Source organism: Ailuropoda melanoleuca, chromosome 16, assembly GCF_002007445.2.
Source record: "Ailuropoda melanoleuca isolate Jingjing chromosome 16, ASM200744v2, whole genome shotgun sequence".
NCBI lineage: Eukaryota > Metazoa > Chordata > Mammalia > Carnivora > Ursidae > Ailuropoda > Ailuropoda melanoleuca.
In genome coordinates this window covers 31,424,168-31,446,423 of record NC_048233.1, presented here as the reverse complement: position 1 = coordinate 31,446,423, position 22,256 = coordinate 31,424,168, and the positions used below count along the sequence as shown (strand labels likewise).

Genomic DNA, 22,256 nt, shown 5'->3' with positions numbered 1-22,256 from the left:
CCAATTAATCAAAATCCTGGGTGGGTAGGGCCTGGACACTGGTATGTTTAAAAGTCTCCCTCCCCCCATTCTAATGTGAAGCTAGAGCTTAGAACCCTTGATTTAACTTATAATAATGACATCTCCCATATCCATAGGTAAAACTTTTGCGGGGGGAACTAGGATTAAAATCTAGGCACTCTTGGGTCCCCTGGGTGGCTCAGTCAGTTAAGCACCTGGCTCTTGATTTTGGCTTAGGTCATGATCTCAGGGTCCTGGGGTCAAGTCCCATGCCCTGGTTTGTCAGTAGACTTTCTTATTAGTATATTTTTTGTCACTCATGTGGTTCCTGATTTCCTTGGATTTTGAGAACTCAAGGTGAGTCCAAATACATACTGCCTTAACTAAGCCTATAGAGTTCTTGCTCTTTTAGTCTCATGATAAAATTTTCATCAGTAACACAGCAAAGCAATCTCTTTGTTTTTCTCCTGTTCTCCAATCTGCACATCATTAGAGCAACAGTTTTTCCTCAAGAAAGTAATTGGTTAGTTCTACCTACTGACTTTTGGGTGGATGATACAGCCGAGATAGGTAAGTTGCATTGAATTGATAGGTGAGGAAGTCAGGAAGGTAAAAACATTTTTTTGGTGAGTGCCTTCTCCATTCTAGGTATCAGTTGTGTGGTTTCACTTAATTCTCTCAGCGGTCCTATGAAATAGACGCTGTCCCCTGTGCGTTAAAATATTAAATAACTTGACCAGGGTTTTGTGGTTAGTATGCCCAGGTCTGTTCCTATGCTCTTTCCATCATAAACCACAGCTACCTCACATCTTCATGTATTTGGTCTCTACAGAGCCTTGGAAATTTATTATTATCAAAATACTTTTATCATTGTTTGGGAGGAATAAAATGTTTTCTACCCTTCAGAGTTCCTCTGCCTGGTCTAAGAATTAAATTGACATGAGATCACTTAACAAGAGACAAACAGATAACAGTTTAATGACATGTATACTTCGTGTATAAGTGGGAGAGATCCACATAAAACTAACTCCCCAAAATGGCCAAAGCCATCAACATCTTCATCTAAAGACAAAAGAAAATGTTGGGGATGGAGAGTCAGTTAAGACAGGTTACCAGGAAAAGCTCAGTAAATAAGGGTAAGGTTGTGATACAGATGTTAAATTTTGCCTTCTTTGTTAAGAGTTCTGAAGGCTGAGTCATTCCCCTCTTCCCCCTGGAGGGAGACACCCTTACAAATAGATGTTTCCCTTGTAAACATAAATGCCTCTTACAAAAGGGTAACTTCTATTTGGTTTTCAGAGCTTTTCCTGTGTTTGTAGTTCTTAAAGATAATCAGCCTAAAATAATCCTTATGCCAAAGTGACTCATTTTGGGGTGGGAAATTCTTTACATCATGAAAGGTAATCAAAATATAGTAAAATAGGCTTTGTTTTACTTATAGAAGAGAAGCATTAGGACGTAAATGTATAAAACATGTTTGATTTTGCCTGGTCTCTGGAACCGGGCTTCAGTGACCTTAAAGGCTGGCGGTTGAATGCCACCCGCCTTAGAGTTAGGGCGTTGAGTTGTTCATTCCAGACCTAGACTCTTGGATTTTAAAGGGTTGGAGGGCTGAAATAGTCTGTCTTCTATAGCTTGCTTTAGAAACATAAGCTAATATGTATGTTTGCAGTTTTCTTTTTATCTTTCCCTTCTCTTCTCCTTTTTTTTTTTTTAGTTTTTAGAAATACCGTGTCCTGGGATTAAATAGTGAGCAATAAACTGCACAGTATTATTTCAAGTGCTGCTTTGAAGTACTCTGTGCAGCCCTTTAATCTTAGTTCATCACTAAGGGGGTTTGGAGAACAGAAGGAAAGATCATGAAAGATGTAGAGAAATGACACATAGGCTCCCATTTTTAGGATTTTTAAAGTTTATTTCCTAATCCAGTATATTTGGTATTTGCCTTTTATCACTTTTCTTTTACATAATTGGCAGTAATTGTCAATGCAGTTGTGTATAACCTTTTTCTTCAAGAAAACACAAGTGAATAAAAATGTCATTCATTTACAGCAATAAAACATACATTAAAGTAACACATTTGGTTGTGCCAGTTAACATCTTAAGAGGAAGCCGCCACAAGCATGCATTTGTGTGAGCCAATCTCAGCTCTCATCTGGTTTTCAGATGAGACATCTTCAGAAAAGGTCTGATTATATCTGGAGTAACAACCGGTTTAATTGGAAGGAATTACCTTGCAACTAAGTTTGCAAAGGTAAATGACCCGGAAGAATTGCTGCATGAACCACAGTGCTATGCAGATGTGAAGTCTGCTTAGTGTCTGTCTAGCTAATGCAGAAAGTGTACATGTACAGCTGCTTTTGCATCATTTCTTAGACTATTAAGTGCCTGCTGTGTGCAAGATATTTTATTAGGTGCTTTGTCAAATACAAAGTTAAATACACAACCAAGTGAGACAGGTATGTAATATAATACAAGGTATAGTGACATAAATGGAGGTTAAAACACTGTGTTCTGTAGGTTAGCAGAGGAAGGAATGATTAAGTATTGGTATAATTGTCACAGCCCATGGATTAAAGTAGTAAACACTTTCAATAAGATTTAATACTGTAAGCCAAATGATTCATTTAGTCATAAAAACTTAGTTTACTTTAAAAAATCTTATTTTTTCTGTTTCCCTGTGTATTTTTAGCTGCTGTTTGGAGGAAGATACTCTTTTTATTTTGTTTTGTTTTGGTTCAAGTTTTTATTTAAATTCCAGTGAACATATAGTATAATATTAGTTTCAGGGCTAGAATTTAATGATTACATGGAATACCCAGTGCTCATCACAACAGGTGCCCTCCTAAATACCCATCACCCATTTAGCCTATCCCTGCCTGCCTCCCCCACTGCCTGCCTTCCTTTCAGCAACCCTCAGTTTGTTCTCTACAGTTAAGAGTCTGTTTTATGGTTTGCCTCTCTTTTTTTATAATTATGTTCATCTGATTCATTTGTTAAATTCCACACGTGAGTGAAATCATATGGTATTTGTCTTTCTCTGACTGATTTCGCGTAGCATAATATACTCTAGTTCCATCTGTGTCATTGCAAATGGTGAGATTTCATTCTTTTTTATGGCTGAATAATATTTCATTGTATATATTTTCCACAGCTTCTTAATCCATTCATCATCAGTCAGTGGGACATTTTGGTTTTTCCATAATTTGGCTATTGTTGATAGTGCTGCTATAAACATCAGGGTACATGTGTTCCTTTAAGCCAGTATTTTATTTATTTATTTATTTTTATCCTTAGCTAAATACCTGGTAGTGCATTTGCTGGGTTGTGGGGTAGTTCTATTTTTAACTTTTTAAGGAACTTCCATACTGTTTTCCACAGTGGCTGTACCAGTTTGCATTCCCACGAAGAGTGTAAGAGATTTCCCCTTTCTCTGCATCCTCACCAACATCTCTTGTTTCCTGTGTTAATTTTAGCTATTCTGACAGGTGTTAGGTGGTAACTCATTATAATTTTGATTTGTTTTTCCCTGATTATGAGTGATGTTGAGCATCTTTTCATGTGTCTGTTCGCCATCTGTATGTCTTCTTTGGAAAAATGTCTATTCATGTCTTCTGCCCATTTCTTAACTGGATTATTTTTTAGGTGTTGAGTTTGATAAGTTCTTTATAGATTTTGGATACTAAACCTTTATCAGGTATGTCATTTGCAAATATCTTGGAGTGAGAGGTAGTCTTAACACCTATGTGACAATTGTATTTTTTTTTCCTGCCGTTTTTGGAATTAAAATGAATTTGTTTGAAAAGTATTGGACTTAGTTCACAAGTTGTATGTCTGGAGGCTTCAAGGCTGCTCACTCTATTTTGGATTTAACATAGCTTAAAAGTTGGAATAGCTTTGAAAAGCGTATTGAGTCGAGTGGCTTCTAATTGATTTATGAATATCAGTGAGTATAGTTGTTATGTAATCACAGATGGCTTTCCGAGCTCTGCCATCATAAATCTGCCATGGAACATACCCAGGGAATTTGAATCAACAGAAAATATAAAAGCGTCCTAAATCCACAGAAGTTTCCATTCGAAAGCGACCTCTCAGTTTATCTAATCTAGCGGCAGGTAGAATTGCGTGAGCAAAGACGCGAGCCACAGCATGGAGGAGCACCTGCAAGTTATGTAGGTTGGAAGGGCTCTTCCCCAGCATATGTGAAGAACTCCTGCAAATCAACGAAGACACTGACAAATCAATAGAAAAACAGGCAGAATTCAATTCAGAAAGATGGAGGCCTAACATCAAAGAGACGTTAGGAGATCATTCCAGTGGTCAGAATAATTTTGGAGAGAGCTTTGATATTGATATACTCATATTACTGTTTTTGTTATTTCTCTGATGGATTTAAAATGATATGCTTATTTACTATATTTCTGTCATTTTAATAATGATTATTTGCTTCTAACTATCTTTTTTTCTGCTCTGGGCTTCTTAGTTAATGAGGGTGAACATGATGCTTGATGGCCAAATGAAATCATCACTGATCATTCACACAGCACAAACATAAATAGTTTGGGGCATTTATTTTAATGAAAAATATATGTTTTTAAACAGATTACCAGAGTTTTGTCTCAGCCTCATTTTCTGTTGTAAAATATAGAATTATATGTATTAGTATTAGAAAGGGATGGTGATGATGGTGTTTGCATGATGTGTGTGGTGCAGAATGTATATATATAATTATTTTGACTTTTGCCCCTTTTTATTGTAATTTGAGAGAGAAGAATCAGATTTTTCTTATTTTTTAGTTTCTCACTACAGCATAAAAATATTCTTTTTTCTGTTCACACACACACACACACAAAGGGAAAATCATTCTAATTTAATATTAGATGCTGTTCCCAATGTGGTGAACACAGACCTTTTATTCATACTCTATGCTAATAAATCCAAATTTTACAATAATATATGGATTTCTTATTGCAGGTACATGTTGGGACTTGCAGCAATTCCAGCAGTTATACAATTTTTTGGCTTTCTGTTTTTACCTGAAAGCCCTCGATGGCTGATTCAGAAAGGACAGACTCAGAAGGCCCGTAGAATTTTATCTCAAATGCGTGGTAACCAGACCATTGATGAGGAATATGATAGCATCAAAAACAACATTGAAGAAGAGGAAAAGGAGGTTGGCTCAGGTATGTGGATTTTGTACTTAATACGAATTTTAAAACTACATAGTGGTTTTATTTAGAAACTTTCTTTTGCTATTACTTAATCTCTCTGAATGGTGTAGCAATTTTATGTACATACCAAATCAAAATAAATATATTTTAATTCAGTTTTAAAAGTAATGTTATAAAAGAAAAACCATCCCCATTATAACCACTATCTTCACATAATTACTATTTTTATTTTTTTAGAGTCTCTTTTATTCTTTCAAAATTGTATATACTTGACATGCTTGTCATCATTTTGTGTCTAGGGGGTAATTTTTGAGTATAGGTATATTTTATATATAAAGAAATATATGCATATTGACCTTCCATATTAACCAAAAAGTCTTAGTGTGAACAATTGTTAAGATAAATCACTTTAGTAAAACTAAATACCTTGTTTACATGTGTTACATTAATTTCCAGTCAGTTTTTATAAAGAATAAGAGTATCTTCAGATCCTAGTTTTGGCATCATTTTGTGTTTCCCTGTTTTCATTAAAATGTTTAATTGTGTAATCAAAATTTCACCATGTCAGAAAACCAAAAAAAGTTTCTAGTCCATTTATGTTGATGAATTTCTTTTCAGAGAAGAAATCATGTAGCATTTTGCAAAATCTCAGGCAGGCTCTCTAATGTTGACAGTCCATTACCCTCCTAGAGTCACAATTCCCAAATGTATCATTTTCTCCCAACCTTCCTTTTGCCCCTGCATTAATTGGTAACCCAAGTGGAGATACTGACTTGCATTAGTCAAATTATTTTTTATTTTATTTTATTTTTTTAAAGATTTTATTTATTTATTCGACAGAGATAGAGACAGCCAGCGAGAGAGGGAACACAAGCAGAGGGAGTGGGAGAGGAAGAAGCAGGCTCATAGCGGAGGAGCCTGATGTGGGGCTCGATCCCATAATGCTGGGATCACGCCCTGAGCCTAAGGCAGACGCTTAACCGCTGTGCCACCCAGGCGCCCCCAAATTATTTTTTATACTCGAGAAAATGCAAACACCCACACTCATTCATATATGGAGGTAGGTCACACAGATCTTGGAAGTTGTGTTCACTCACCTTCTCCTGCTATTTATTCTTTTTGGTGGAGCTGAAGGTTGTGCTTTCCTGAAACAGAATAAACACCGTGCAGAAGCTGGTCACCGTGTTAGCCACACCTGGTTACTCAGGATTATATATATACAATATTGTAGTGCAGTGTTATTTTCTTGCTCAGGTCAAAGCCCCAGTGAACTGTGAGCTGAATCCAGGTCAAGGTCATTTCTAACAAACAAGTTTGTGAGCACGTACCATGTGCTCACAAATGCATTAGCATTTCCAGAGTAAGATGCTAGTGTAAGTATTAAAGAGAATTTTGGTTTTAACAAAGTAATGCACCTTTACTGAGTTGAACATTGTGTTAATTTAAAAATACTATTTTAAATGTTCATTTAAATGATAAATAACTTTATGTATGCTCCTGTATGAATTTCCCTCGGCTGTGTCTTGCATGAAATATGAGCTTGTTTTTGTAGTAATCAGCATGCTTGAAGCTCATGTACTAATAATGTGTGAGTGGAAAACCTTTTCAGGTTATTAGGTTATAGTAAATACTGTTTAGAACATAAGGTTTTATTATGTAAAGCGTAAGACAACAACTTCATAAAAAAAAGCCTTCCTATTTAGGGGTAGGGATACCACTAATTTTACTGTAAAGCATTGCCTATGTAGCTTCATTTCGACTACTTAAAAATTTCTCTGACTGGTGTAGCCATGCAGCCGTTGACAGTGCACACTATTTGAGTTTCATGATGATTTGGGATGGATAACCAAGTTTTTAAAGAAACCTGAGTTAAGATTGTAATTATCTGCATCTGCTTTAGTTTTTATGAGAAGTTTTTTGGAGTTAAATAGAGCACTTTTTTTTGGGTAAAGATAAAATATTGCTCTATATACACATTTGGCACAGGGTTTTAAAAAATACTGTGTTACCCATTGAATCCTAATAACATTTGTCCCATGCTTGGGTAAATATCTTAAACTTTGCAACTAATAGGATTTACAATTTACCCATTTCTCAATTGATATTATTTGCGTACTATCACCTTGCTTAGTTTTAAAATTAATCTCGTGTTCTTTTTTCAAAGTACGGAATAGCATTATGGCATGAATTCACAAGGCAGATTTGCCAGTGTCAAATAGCAAGTAATTTGGGGGCCTCACTTTTATGATTGAGAAATTTGATCGAGGTAAAACCTGTTCTGCACATGTGTGAATTTTATTTTGGCGTTGTCACATCCAAGAGCGACAGTCTGTCGGTTTAGCTGGAAAATAGAGACCAGTGTTGTCTTAACAACAAGGTCCTGGCCCTCAGTCACTCTACGTTCAGAAATGATAGGGACAAATATGAAGAAAAGCTAATTTCAAAACAATAAAAATGTCCTGGCCCAGAGAAGACAAGTCATCCATTGTGTTGCAGGGTAAGAGAGTAGCCTGGGTTCACCTGTCCATGGATCCTGACAAGGTAGATTTTGAGCCCCAGCTTCAAGCCTGGGAACTCGGGGGAGTGGAGCGCAGCTGCCTGGAGGGAGGAACTTTGGGCCAGCCACTGCAGAATACTCAAGATATTTCAGGAGGTTAGAAAGAAGTTGTGCATGACCCTTGTTTCTTCTGGGGAGAAATATTTTATCATCAGACATGGTGGCTTAGTTACCTGCTACCTGCCGGTGAGCTCAGTAAATCGGTCTGATTCCACATCAGTCCCCATGTCCTTCTCTGGGAGTTTCCAGAGGATTTGCAATGTGTGACTGTTAGGTACTTGCTTATGTGATCCTTCTCTTTTTGTAGGATTTTTTATCTTGGTCCCTGGAGTTTAAGATTGATGTCTTTGAGGAAAATAGGCATATTTACCAAAGTATGTATTAATTAAATTATTTTTTGGATGTGTCAGAGATCAGTGCATATGGGATTTACTTCTCCTGGCTTCAGACACACTTTGTGATTTTCTCTAGTGAATATGGTGGCTCTCTTGCCGTGGCAGCAGCAGACGTGAGGCTTCCAGGCCACGCTGTGGAACAGCGTTGGATTGTAATGGTGTTCTGTCTGTTCTGCACATGGCACAAATGTCAGCCTCCTTAGCATGTGATTTCTCCACTATAGTGAGCTAAAATAAAAGGGCAATTGATGGGAAAAGAAGCAAACAATTGGTTTTCACGTGGATTCGACACTGTTTATACATCCTGCAGGACTAATAAAGTGAGACTGGAGGTAACAGCAGCTTGGTTTGGAGAGCTCCCTGGCATGGGAGACTAGGGAAATGAAAGACGAGTCCTGGCTCTACCCCTAGTGTATAATCCTGAAAAGATTTTCTAAGAGTTGCTGAACCTCAGTTTCTTTTTTAGGTTTGTAAGAAAAGAGAGCCAGATTATAATAGCTCCACAATCTGATATTTTTTAGAGTTTAAAAAATCTGTGAGAAATGTCTGATTTTTAATTTTTAAATACTCTGCAGCAGCCTTTCATTCCAAAATATTTATTGAGTGACACTCAAGAGAGTTGGGGATGTGGCAATCAATAAGACAAGGTTCTGGTCCATTCTGTTGGGAGGACATACAGATGATAAAAAGTAAACATTGCTGGATAACTACAAATTGTAGTAATGGCTTTAAAGGGAACAAACAGGATGAGGACATTTATAGAGGGCTTGCAGGGGAGTGGTGAGGAAAGGCTTCTTGGAGGAGGTGAGTGTAAAGGCTGAGAAAGAATCAGCAGAGTAGAGCACTGAAGGGATGAGTATTCCAAGCAGAGGGAACAGCAAGTACAAAATCCTATGTATCACTAAGTGGACCAGATTAATTTTCTTGCGGGTTGTGATAATCGTTATGAAGTGTACATGTGCCAGATTTTTAAGGCATTGCAGTAAGAACTAACTATTCATCTTTATTTAGGTCAGGTTGCCAAGCCTGTGCTTTGAGTTAGTAGGGACACACTTACTACTTCTAGAATTAAAAACAAATTTCAGTACAAAGTAATACACATTATCACTTCCATCATTTTGTTGCTTATTCCTTACAGATCATTGCCTTAGTTTATTTCATGCCTCGTGGATGTGTACTAGCGTCATAATTTTCATTTGCAGCAGAGGTAGAAACTGGACAGACCCCTCGGTAATTGCATAAGGCAGTGATTCTCAGACTTTTCCGCTTAGCTTCAACGGTGCGCGGAGAGAGGCAGGCCTTTTGGGGCCTGGGTTCCATAGCAAAAGGCAACTGCAGTAGGCCCAACATTTATTTGAATTTTTCTGCTTTATCCTAGAAATTAATAAAGGTTGGTGTTTTGTTTCATAATATACCTGTTTACTTAACTTTGGAAGTGTGTTTCCTAGATATCTAGGGTTTATTCATTGGCTTTTAAAGTGTTCCATCACTCTGTCACGTACAGTCCCTGGGACGTGCACCCTTCAGTGAACTTAAAGCCTTTGGAGCTCCTCTCTGGGGCAAATCCATGAGGTCCATGAGGTGGGGTAGGAAAAGTTGGAGCTGCCATGTTGTTAGAAGCAGGTGGCCATCTCTTAATTTACCAGGCATCTGGAAGAGCATCTAGAAGAAGAGAGAGTCTTTGTCAGGAGCTTTGGTTTATGACGGCCATTGTCTCACAAACAAGAAAAGGAGAACAGGTCAACAAAAGAGACAGCACTCCTCTGAAGGCAATCTGAGGAAAGGATTTAGAAATGAAATTTGTGTACTCATAAGCTTTATACCATCTCATTTGAAAGCCCTCTCTAATGACTTCTTCATTTTTCTTTTTTTAATTGATACATAGTTGACATACAACATTGTATGAGTTTCAGGTGTGCTACATAATGATTCAGCATGTGTATAATTACAAAACGATCACCACAATGTCTCATTAATATGCATCACCACACATAGTTAAAAAATTTTTTTTTTTCTTGACGTCTTCAATTTCTTATCCTGCACCAGAGAGCAAGAAATAGATTCCTGGGATGAGGTGAAAGGAGAGCAAAGGCTACTGCCCACAGGTCCGAGCAGAAGCCCTACAGGCAGGGGCTTAGGGGAAGTCTCACATTTCTGCACCATTGCAGCCACTCCCTTCTCCGCTCTGCCCTGGGGGGTTAAGGCAGGATCCCTGGGAGGAAATGTAAACAAGGCTTTCTCTCCCTAGAGAAACGTGCACAGATTGTTGAAGAACCCATACAAAAAACCAGAGAAGTAAAAAAGCAGTGTTTTGGGAGACGAGTTGTCTGGGAGCTTCGTTCAACAGCAGATGGAGTAAAAGCAGCAAAGCAGGGGAGACACTGAGGGCACATCTCTGGGCCGTGGAGAGCTGCCTCCTGCTAGTCTGTTTATAGCATGGGGTCAGTCCGGGGAACTTAAAAATGCATATGGCCTTTTCTTTTGTAAAGGAAAATAGCATTTTCGTGCATCCTGTCTTTTAAAAAATTATATATATATCTTTTTTAGAATTAATATTACCTAGATCACTGAGGTCATAGATGCTTCCAAAATAAATTTATTGAACAGAAGACTATCAGTGAGAACATTGGCCTTGCCCTTCGGTCACTCAAATCTTAATCTGCATAAGTGAGAAGTAGCAACCCAGAGGCACTATCAGATGCTTCAGACAAATTAGATTCAGGCCCACTGGTTGCTGTTATTGGGAGAGTGTTCAGGTTACCCGAGCACAGCGTATAATCTCGCAAAAACATTCATGCCAACAAGATTTGCGCTGTTTAATTTTATCAGCTCATCAGCTTAGTAGCTGGGCAGATGTGGCTCTGTGTTTTGCCTTTGTCAGGTAGTTCAGTCTCCAGCATGAAAAGGAAGACCGTTGTAGGGAGGGGAGTTTATTCAAGACCCTCCTGTGAGTTCATTTTAAAACCTGTTTTGATTTACGTCCAGCTCTCTGGGGGTCACGTCTGTCGTACAGGAAGGGACAGATGCATCTCTCTCTTTTTTCCCTGCAGTGATCTTGCCGTTAGGTCATCAAGTCTTATCTCCTCATAAGTCATTTCTTTTCCTGTGAATTGATATTGCCTGTGGCCATTTTGTCAAATCATATTCTGCAGAGAGGTCAGAGAGGGTAGATATTTATCTTATCCTGATAGAAATCCTTCCAAAAATTTCTTTAGAAATCTGATTGCTGCATAATAACATTGCAGTAGGTTGCTCATAGCAGTAGACATCTGCTGCACTTTGAGGAAAGTGGTCATTTCCCCCAGTATTTCTGGTAGTTCTGCTTGGATTTTCTTCATGTGGTTCTATACCCAGACTAATGCAAGTATGTTATTTACTGGATGAACTTGAAATAGATATTGACAAATTGTTTCTCAGGATGACCCCCAGTTTTATGTATATAGGCAAGGAAAACATTTCTGGATCTAATATTCTCAAAGTGGTTGTAAAATTGCTAAAATTGTCCAAATGTGAGGCTATTATACATCTCTCCTATGGTAAACAGATTAAAACAAAAGGTCAAGTAAAAAGCTGCTTTAATTCTCTATCCTTGTGTTAACAAGCTGTAAGCTGGACTATTAATAAACAATTCTGTTCAGTTTCTAGTAAAACTTATTTTTTTAAGTATGGTGACTTATTTAAAAGAAATTCTACTTAATTCAACATGGTTTTAAATAAGGGTTGCCTTCGATTTTCTGAACCCCAGAGGAATTTAAAAATCTTACGCAGAATTGGAATAGCTCTTAGATTGTACATTATAATGTCATTGATTCACCTTTTACGTGGAATAAAGAATAGCACAGAGATTTTTCCACTCAACCTACTTATGGGAGAAGGAAACGTTTTTCAGATTACCTATAGGCTTTCAAGCCATTTTCATTGATTTATAATGAAAATCCAGATTGTTTTATAAGTTGGAAGGTAATACTTGAAGGCTCATCTTTCTGCTTTCTTACTAAGACGTACTTAAATTTCATTTAAAAAGAATCCATGCCGAAGGAATTTTGACTGCCTCAGAGTTTTCTTTCTCCCCCAACATGTTGTGAAGTTCATCTGTTTTTTAATGTTCTGTATTTAATACAGTCAAGCAGAAAGGAAAGACCCAACTAGGTAGATATTTCAAAAAGAATGTAGTTTCTTAGTTGCTGCTTCAGGGCAGTTCATTTCCAGCTAAACAGTGATCCATCATTCAGCACAGGGGCTAGTCTGCTTTGTAAATAAAACCATAGTCTGGACATTTTTTTTTTTCCCCTTGTGATAAGACAAATCACTGTGCCCTTTAACAGTTACCTCATCTTTGGAGAAGGTGAGAGGAAGATCCTGAAGAAAACACAGCTTTTCCATCTCAAAGTGGAGGGCATATGTTGGGACTTTTTAGTGGTAACGAGACTATTCCATCGATGGGCTCTAGAATCAGAATATTAATAGCTGTGTCATGTGCTATCTAAAGAAGCATGCCTGTTTACACATGTCAGGAGAGGTCTTCTAGTATGTTTCTCAAAAACCAAAGGTAGGGGCACCTGGGTGGTGCGGTGGCTTAAGCGTCCAACTCTTGGTTTCAGCTCAGGGTTGTGAGTTCAAGCCATGAGTTAGGCTCCTTCCTCACCAGAAAGTCTGCTTGAGACTCTCTCTTCTCCCTCTGCCCTCCCACTGCTCCAGCCCTCTGCGTCCCTCTCTGTCTCTCTCTCTCAAATAAATAAATCTTAAAAAAAAAAAACCCCAAAACAAGAATCACTCTTATCTTTTTTCAAATATTTTAAATTCACTTTATATTTGGGAGATAAAGTGATCAAATAACATTATTTTTCTCCTTCCTTTACCACTCTACTGTAGGCCCTCTAACTCCTCCGGTCTACCCACTGAGCAGTGTTTTTAATCAGTACCTTACCAAACACTGGCTTTAGATGTGCATTTTAGTTAACTTCTCAGTGTCTGTGTTGCTTGAAATGTAGTAACCTTCAGTACGGAGATGGATACTTGGCAAGATAGAATGAGGAGAAAATTGCTAGATTTATGAAGCTAGAACAACATAAAAGTGCTGTGTTAGTGTCACACATTTTCAGTATAGTTTTTTCCTCCTGTTGAACTTTTTAAGATATTTCCTTGAAGATGACTGCCATTGCACATCTTTTAGAATAAAATAGAGCTTCAAAATTAATTTTTTTTTTAGAGAACTGAATCCAATAACTGCTCTTTCCTAAAGGGTGGGTGTGGATAGAGACTTTCAAAACCAACTTTCTATAAAAGCAAAGACCTTTTGTAGGGTTGTCTGAACATTGATCATTCATATTTGAATAATACTAGTGTGAAAATACTAGTAACGATTTCTCTTTACTGAATGCCTGTTTCTGTAAATGTGCGTGTGTGCACACATCTATTCTCTCTCTGTCCCTGTGTCTCTCTGATTGTTAAAACAACCCTAAAAATTACACATTATGATCTGTATTGTGCTGAGGTAAGGGACAGCTGGTAAGGTTGAACAGCTTAGAAATGAGAGAGGCAGGATCTGAGCCCCACTTCGTGGCCTCCTGTCCTGTCCTCCCTCCAGCCGGCCAACTCTGCGTCTCATGCCACCTCTGTGCCCTGCAGTTTAGATGTAGATGCTGAGAAAAGACATAGGGTGGCATGGTCCCTGTTCATAGGGAGCAGAGAACCTATCAGATTTCCTTAAGAATGTTCTCCTTTTCTAAAAGGAAAGAATACAAAAGAACTGCGAAATAGAAACAACAGGAAGATAAAGGTTCAAAGTCAACTGACTTTAGCTGCTTCCACCTTGAGAAGAGTGTAGTTTGCAACCGGTTCCTCTTCCCCGCTCTCATTGTCATTGCCTGCGTTAGGTCTGTGGTGGTCACCTCTCTGCCTGCCTCAAGGTGCCTTCCACGCTGCCCTTCCTTCTGGTATCTTCCCTCTCTGTCTGCATACCCTAGGGCCTCCAAAGTTACCATCCCAACACACAGATCAGTCCCTCTCCTTCTCAGAAACAAGTTCCTTCACTTGTTATAAGTTACTTTATAGTCTGATTTAAATTGATCTTTCCAGTTCACTTTGCTAGAGCCAAAACTCCATCATCATTCTGGGGGAGAAAAGCACCCCAAGTGACCATGCCTCCTGACTCCCAGGGTGGGAGATGACGTGGGTTCGAGCTCCGGAGCCGGTAGAGTCAGCAGTTCCTGAGCTTGGCTATTTAATCCAACCAGTGAACTCTGCAAAGAAAAATGTAAAAATGGTCTCATAAAGAGAATATTCAATTTGAGACCTAGTAGCTTGTTAGGGATTTTCTGTGTGCTAAGAAGGCCTTTTGATACTATTCTCCATTAGCAAATTTAACACAGTTCGTTGTTTATTTCTAGGACCTTTTTAAAAAAAAGGCTGAAATAGAAATTTTTAAATGTTTCTTCCTGCTTAGTCCAGTAGGTGCTGATATTTTACTGTGTCGCACAAGAATACAAAGTCTACAAAGTGGGTAAAATGTTTCATCTGAAAGAACTAATGAGAAGATAGTAATAGGGATATTCTAATTTCGCTTTTTAATAGAATAGGTTTGGGGCTTTTCTCTTTTGAGTAGAAAGGAATTAATTTTGATGCTTGATTCCAGGAGTTGGCAAGCTTTTTCTGGAAAGGGCCAGATAGTAAGTGGTTGGCTTTGTGGCGTGCAGCTCCTTAGCTCTGCCGTTATAGCCTGAAAGCAGTGATAGTATGTAAAGGAATGAAATGTGGCTTTGTGCCAGTAAGACACAGAAGCCTATTTTCTCCTGCCTGTTAGGTTTTATTATTTACAAAAATAGCAGGCCAACTAAATGTGGCCTGTGGGCTACAGTTCGCCGACCCCTTCTTTATTCATTGTGTCTGTTTTGTCAGTTGCTTCAGTTTTTCTCTTAGGACCGATTTGGGTTACTGTTTATTTTTTGTAAATCTGCATTCAAGCCTCTTCAACATGGCATTCACTAGCGGGTGTGTCCCCTCTGTGCAGAAAGTACATTGTGTAAATGTGGCTGTCATGTGTGTAGGTGTGCACGTGGTGTGTTGTCACAAAGGGAACCTAAAAAGGAGTGCTGCAGAGAAGCCTCTGGGTGATTGAAGCAGGAGCTTTTTTGAGAGCATATGGCTTTCTGAAAGGCTGGGCCACAGCCTTCAGGCCCATCGCGACATACGGAATCACCTTTGCTCTGATGGGGCAGTAGAAACCAGGTTCAGTGGTGAGAGCTGGGTCTCATCTCACACTGTGGCTGGCTGCCCTGTCAAAACTGTTGGACACCCCCTCCCCGCCAAAACATATGTTTGCTCACATGTGAAGAGAAATTGTTGCTCCCTTTCTTTGGATTACAGTCAAAGCGGAATGATACCTTTCCTGGAAGACAAAATGCACTGAACAAGGAGGGAGATGACTTTATTCAGGCTGTTGGAGTAGGTAGAAGGTTCATTAATGAGAAACTGCTCAAAGAAGAGGGAGCAAACCTGGCATTTCAGAGAGCAGGCAAACAAGAAGCACCCTCCAGCCTTCCTCAGAACTCTCCTATCTCTGAGAGCACAGGGCAGGGTGCCTGCCTTCTCTGTGCTCCCAGCACCTGGGCAGTGCACTCTCTGGCACTCTGCATTTGCTTTTCACGCTCCTGTCCCACTACTGACACCATGTTACTTATCTTTGCATCCCCACCACCAGATATAGTGCCTGCTTTACCTCAGCTAAGTACTCAGTGTTTCTCCTGACTGCCTTTTCTACTCTTATGGGTGGGGTAGGTGGTGATGTCTGACCTTTGATCCCTGAGATGTGGGGGAGGAAATGGAGTGCCAACAGCACGAGAAGGCTTCCTTGTGTGGGATTCAGTCATCCTGAAACCCCAGGGTCCCCCCCCTCAAGTGGTTGGTGAGGAGGAGATGTAATTCAGTACAAAATGATTATTGCTGAATGACCCACTTTTCAAGGGCAGATGGGTATGTTTATAGTGTTTGTGGATTTTATCAAGACTATTTGGAATTTATTTGTGTGTCAGCAGTTATTATTTTCTCCTGGTCTCTAACATGTTGGGCCCAATTAAAATACCTAATTTTTGGGGTGCCTGGGTGGCTCAGTCAGTTAAGTGTCCGACTCTTGATTTCGGCTCTGGACATGATCTCAGGGTCCTGGGATTGAGTCCTGCTCAGGACAGAGTCTGTTTCTTCCTCTCCCTGTGCTCCTCCCCCTGCTTGTGTGTGCACAGTCTGTTCTCTCTCTCTGTCAAATAATAAAATCTCTAAAAAAACCCCCAAAAAACTCAATTTTGAGGTAGAGCATTTATGAGTACAATGAAATTCCACATATAAAAGCTATAAAATATTATGTGATTTATTACTATTTTAGAATTTTAAAGCAGACCCTTGCTAATGTCTAAATCTGGGAAATACCACTTAAGAATGAGTAGATTAAAGTTTTGTTAATAATTGTGGGGAATAGATGATAATTCGGAGTAGGCCCATACTGCAGGTGTGCACACCTCAAATGTGGTAAAATCTTCCGTTATGAAAGGTGAGCCTTATGAAATCCAAGCGTGTGTCCCAGGCTGTGGCTGCAATGGCTTTGGTACTCTTAAAACAAATGGCAGCCTCGACCCTACCGTTGTAGTTGGAACCTTAGATGCGAAGTTTGATGTTTGTTTTGTGTGTTGTTCTCATTAGCTGGTGTATATTTAGATGTATCCACGTCAGAGAGTCATTGGAAAGTCATATTTCTCAAAAATACTCTGTGAAAACTGTTTTGATTTTACTTTTTGAAATAGCTTATTATGTCTTCCTAGTCATTTCATAAGAATTACTGAAATACACTCAGCATCCTTCATGTAATAATTCTATAGATTTTTCTATTTCATGCTTAATGGTCTTGTTGAATGTTCATTCAACTCTTTAGTATTTTTTTGAAAAGTATGCTTTAGAATATGTGTCTGCTTACCTATGCAGGTGACATTTCTGGCAGCAAAGGGAAAACAATATCATTTAAAGTCTTACTGGTTTTTAAGAAGAGGCTTGAAAAACAATCATGACTTTTTAAAAATTTTAATCTGTCAGCAGTTTGTTTGAAATCAATAAAAAAGAATGATCATTTTAGGAGTATTTACATTTACTTTGTGCATAGGCTTTACATGGTATTATTATATCTTTCGATCCTACAACAACCCTCTGATGTAGTTACTGTCGTTATTATAATACTGTTTGGGAGATGAGAAAAATGAGGCCCAGAAAACATGGTCTCCCTGTTTGGTAAGTGGCAAAAAGTCAGAACTCAAACCTGTATTTCAATGAATTTTAAGATTTTTGCATAAGAAAAACACTATTTTATTTCCATGCTTCAAGATTTTCTTTAAAATATAATTTACAGTTTCATGCACATAGTGTAGTTTTTTATAAAGAAACACAGGCTATTCTGTTGCTTTGACACTTTTTCTTGAACTGTGACAGATCACATTTGAATAGTTGGAATTGATCAGAACGATGTTCCCTTCTATGGCCAGTATCAGTTCATTTCTTTACAGTTCCTGCCATGTTAAAATGAAATCCCAAAGAGAATTTTTCAACCTTTGTCTGACTCAAATCAGAGAAGTTTTGTTTTTCTCAAATAAAAGTTGATCAAACTATTGATTGACGATCAACTATAATAGGGAGAGGCAGTTAATAACTCAGACTGGAGTTTATAAGTCTAGGATAATTCATCCGTCCAGAGGCATTGTGTGACTGCTTACCCGTGTGTCAGGCACTGTGCTAGGTGCTGGGATATAGGGTTTTACAAGGATAATGGCTGACATTTGTTGGGCACTTCTTATGTGCCAAATACTGTGTCAAACCAGTGTAATTCTCACAGCAACAGAGGTACATGTTATTAGGATCCCCGTTTCACAAATGGAGAAACAGACTCAGGGGGACCACAGAGCAGTGGGGTTGTGTAGACACAGTGATAGAGGGAATCAGTATTCTTAATCAGATCCCATAGCTGGTAAGTGGCAGAGCCAGGATTTGATGTAAGTAATGGTCTCTTAGCCACTATCCTCCATAACCCTTCATACTGAACACAATGAATGAGGTCTTTATTCAGAAGGAGCTTGCTTCTAGCTAAAAGAGACAGCCACTAAATAAATAAAGCACTGTCAGCTACTGTCAATAAGTGTGGTTGTGTAGACACAGTGATAGGGAATCGGTATTCTTAAAATTCTTATTAAATCATATATAGTGTTCAGTAATGTTAGCTGTTATTATACTGATACAGCCCTCAAAATACACCAAGTAAGGGCATTGATTAAGAATGCAGTTTTCAGGGTGGCTCAGTCGGCTGGGCATCCCACTCTTGTCTTGGCTCAGATCATGATCTCAGGGCCATGGGATGGAGCGCCATGGCGGGCTCCACGTTCAGCAGGGAGTCTGCTTGAGGATTCTTTCTCTCCCTCTGCCCCTCACCCTGCTCGTGCTCACTTGTGTGCATGCACACTTGCTCCCTCTTGTCTCTCCCTCAAATAAATAAATCTCTAAAACAAATGCAGTTTTCATGGTCTTCAGTTATATCAGTGATGGTAGTCTATTAAGTGATATATTTTTATTTCTTTTAATGACGGCTTTAAGCAATGAAGAGTATTTAGTCAATCCAAAGGCTTTTAAGAAAGAGAGAAAGGTTTGTGTACTACATTTCATTATTAAAAACCTACCATCTCCCTTGAAAACGTGAAAGAAGTGAGTTTAGGACCTACAGTCATTTTCCAAAAGGAGGCAAATAGATTTATTACTTATCTCACAAAATATAGTTAATGAAAAGATATATAGTGTCACAATTCTTAGTTCTGTGAAGAAATGATGACTCTTTTACTTAGCGTACTATTACCTGTGTATTTTAAAATTTGGAAAGTTCGTAAAATTATAACACGATCTATGGTAAGTGACAAACTTGTGTATATCCATTGACCACAAAATTTTTATTACATTCATTAATTTATTCATTTAACAAAAATCAGGCACTTACCAAATGCCAGACTCCATTCTCACTGCTACTTTTATAGCCGTTACCACAGCACAGACTGTCTTCGTGTACCTACATGTGGTGAGAGAACAGACAGTAAAGGAATATATAACACACCAAGGAGCAGTGAGTGTGATGGGGAATGGTAAAGTGATGGGGGAAGGAGAGTATTAGGTGCCTGGGGGTTAGAAGGTAAGGAGTGGCCACTTTGATGAAGAGGCCTCTGACCAAACCTGAGGAAGTGAGGGAGTGGGTCATGCACATGTCTCACTTAAGGGGTACAGGAGGGGGACCAGCAGGGGGAAGATCCCCGGGGTGAGGCTGTACTTGGTATGTTCGAAGACAGTGCTGCTGGCATGGAGTGAAGGAGGGGAAAATAGAAGGAAATGAGTTTTGAAACAGGTGGTTGAAGGGCAAGTCATGGAGATGGTCTATATTATTTAAATCATTATTCATCTTAATATACCCAGAGCCTAGGTTAAGTGTCAGGAGCTCACTAGTTATTTGAATGAGGAGTTTAATTTTAGGAGACTACACATTAATCAGGGTACTTTGGGATTATATTTTGGAAGCACAGCTCAAAGCTTGAAGTTAAAAATGAGGGACAGGGTAGCTTATGTAAGTTATAGGGCTTTCTTCTGGTCTGTGTGTATGAATATGTAGGCTTTATTCTCAGCTTGGCTCTCCCTGTATATTAGCAAAAGTGGCTATTAGATGTCTAGTTTTGCGTTAAATTTTATTACTTGGGAACACTAATGGCACTACAGTACTCCTTTCCTGATGGCTTCCACAGACATTTCAGAGAAGGCTCTTACTGACCTGTCTGCTTTATGTGCTGACCCCGGAGTCAGACCATGTGACCAGGGTTTATGGTGGCTTGTCAGTCATACCCATTCCAGACAATGTGGACTGAGAATTGGGGAGTGGTAATTCTCCAAACAGGTGCTGACAGGTAAAAATATGTGCCAGTGGTAGAAGAGGAGGAAATGGAATCCTGGATGATATGGAACTCAGAACTATGGTTGCCTTTTGTTTTAGTGTAAGGGCAAATCGGTATCCAGCAGCTCTGCCCGCCAAGTGAAATAATAAGCTGTCCAGGGCCACTGGCCAGAAACCTCGTTATTGAGAAGATCTTGGTGTTCATGACTTGCTCTTATAAGAGACTCCACGAGATAGAAGGATTGGGGGTATTTTACAACAAAACTAGGAACAACTTTTATAAAAGTAGTATTTTCAACATTAGAATTACCTCTGACAAAAAGGAAAGGTGAAGACTGTAAGCCACATGAGGACAGGCATTCTGATTTCTGTCTTGTTTTTCATTATTTTTCTAGCAGCTTAGCACTACCCTTGGAAATATTATATTAACATCTACTAAATGATGAAAATCTGTGATAAACAACAACTAGGGAGTCAAACCGGAGGGTAATACTCGCATTGGGTTGAAGTGTTCTCTTTCTCTTAAATCTTAACACAAATCTTTGTTCAGCTCATGCACTAATTAACCATGTTACCTTATTTATATGACATACGGATTTGGGGCTTTGGTTTCTCCAACCATAAATTAAAAGACGGTAAGTGTTAATGGCACAGTGTTGGGATCTCTCGCTCTCTCTCTCTTTTTTTTAAATGCCTGTCCATTCCTCTTGTCCTGTCATCTATCACATACATGTATGTACACACACACGTATACATTCTCTATAAATCTACCAGGACAGGCACTATGTTCTATATATCTTTCCTAGTGCTGGCTTCTCAGTGCATATTTCTGGAACTGTTAAATGGAACTTTTCCAGCTCTGAAAATCTTAGGACTTAGGTATTTGTGTCTTTTCATAAAGGATAATTTATAGATAATTCTTTAAATAAAAAGTTTGGTTTTATTGACATTTTAAATAAAGGCTTAAGTATTAGCCCCTTCTTAAGTGTGAGAGTTTGTTTTTTTTTTTTTTTAGAGATTTTATATATTTCTGTGAAAGAGAAGGCATGAGAGGAGGAGCAGAGGGAGAGAGACAAGCAGTTGACTCCATGCTGAGCATGGAGCCTGATGTGAGGCTCGATCCCAGAACCCTGAGATCATGACCCGAGCTGAAACCAAGAGTCGGTTGCTTAAGTAACAGAGCCACCCAGGCACCCTTTAGTGTCAGATCTTAATGATAAAGAAGTATAAGACTTGTACATTGAAAGCAAAATATTGTTGAAAGAAATTAAAGTGTACCTAAATAAATGGAAAGACACCCCAACGTTCATGGATTGAAAGACCTAATCATTAAGATGCCATCATTACGATGGCAGTACTTCTCAGTTGGTCTATAAATTCAGTGCAGTCCTCATGAAAATTATAGGTGCTTTTTTCTGAGAAATTAACAAGCTGACCCTAAATGTCATGTTGAAGTGCAAAGGACCCAGAGTAGCCAAAACAGTCTTGAAAAAGAACAACAAAGCTGGAGGACTTAACACTTCCTGATCTGAAAAATTATTGCAAAGCTACAGTAATTAAAAACATTGTGGTAACTGGCATTAAGCTAGACCTGTAGATCAGTGGAATGGAAATGAGAGTCCGGAAATAAACCCATAAACCTACAGTCGATTTTTAACAAGGGTGTCAGGATCATTCAAGGGAGAAAAGAATAGTCTTTTCAAGAAATGGTGCTGGGACAACTGGATAATCTACATACCAAAGAATGAAATTGGACCCTTACTTTATACCATATTCAAAATTTAGTTTAAGAAAAGGATTAAAGACCTTTAAGAGCTAAAACTGTAAAACTTCTAGAAGAAAACATAGGGGAAAATCTTACAGATACTAGATTTGGCAGCAGTTTCTTAGAAATGATACCAAAAGCAGAGGCATCAAAGGAAAAAGATGAATTGGGCTTCATCAGAATTTAAAACTGTCATGTGTCAAAAGATACTAGCCTTAAAATGTCATGGCATCCTACAAAATGGGAGAAAATATTTGCAAATCATATATCTGATAAGGGTCTAATATCCAGAATGCATACAGAATGCTTACATAGATAATAAAAAGAAAATAAACTCAAAACATGGGCAGAAGATTTAAATAGACATTTTTCCAACTAAGATATACAAATGGCCAATAAGCACAGGACAAGATTTTCA

General features: G+C 38.6%; 1 protein-coding gene across 1 annotated transcript in view; it reads left to right on the top strand.

The window, feature by feature from the left end:
* The window catches only part of SLC2A13 (solute carrier family 2 member 13), a 350,636-nt gene that overhangs the window by 69,612 nt on the left and 258,768 nt on the right, over positions 1–22,256 (top strand). The window contains exon 3 of the mRNA XM_002925835.4: positions 4,975–5,183. Coding sequence (XP_002925881.2) covers positions 4,975–5,183 — 209 coding nt within the window. The remainder of the gene's footprint in view (positions 1–4,974; positions 5,184–22,256) is intronic.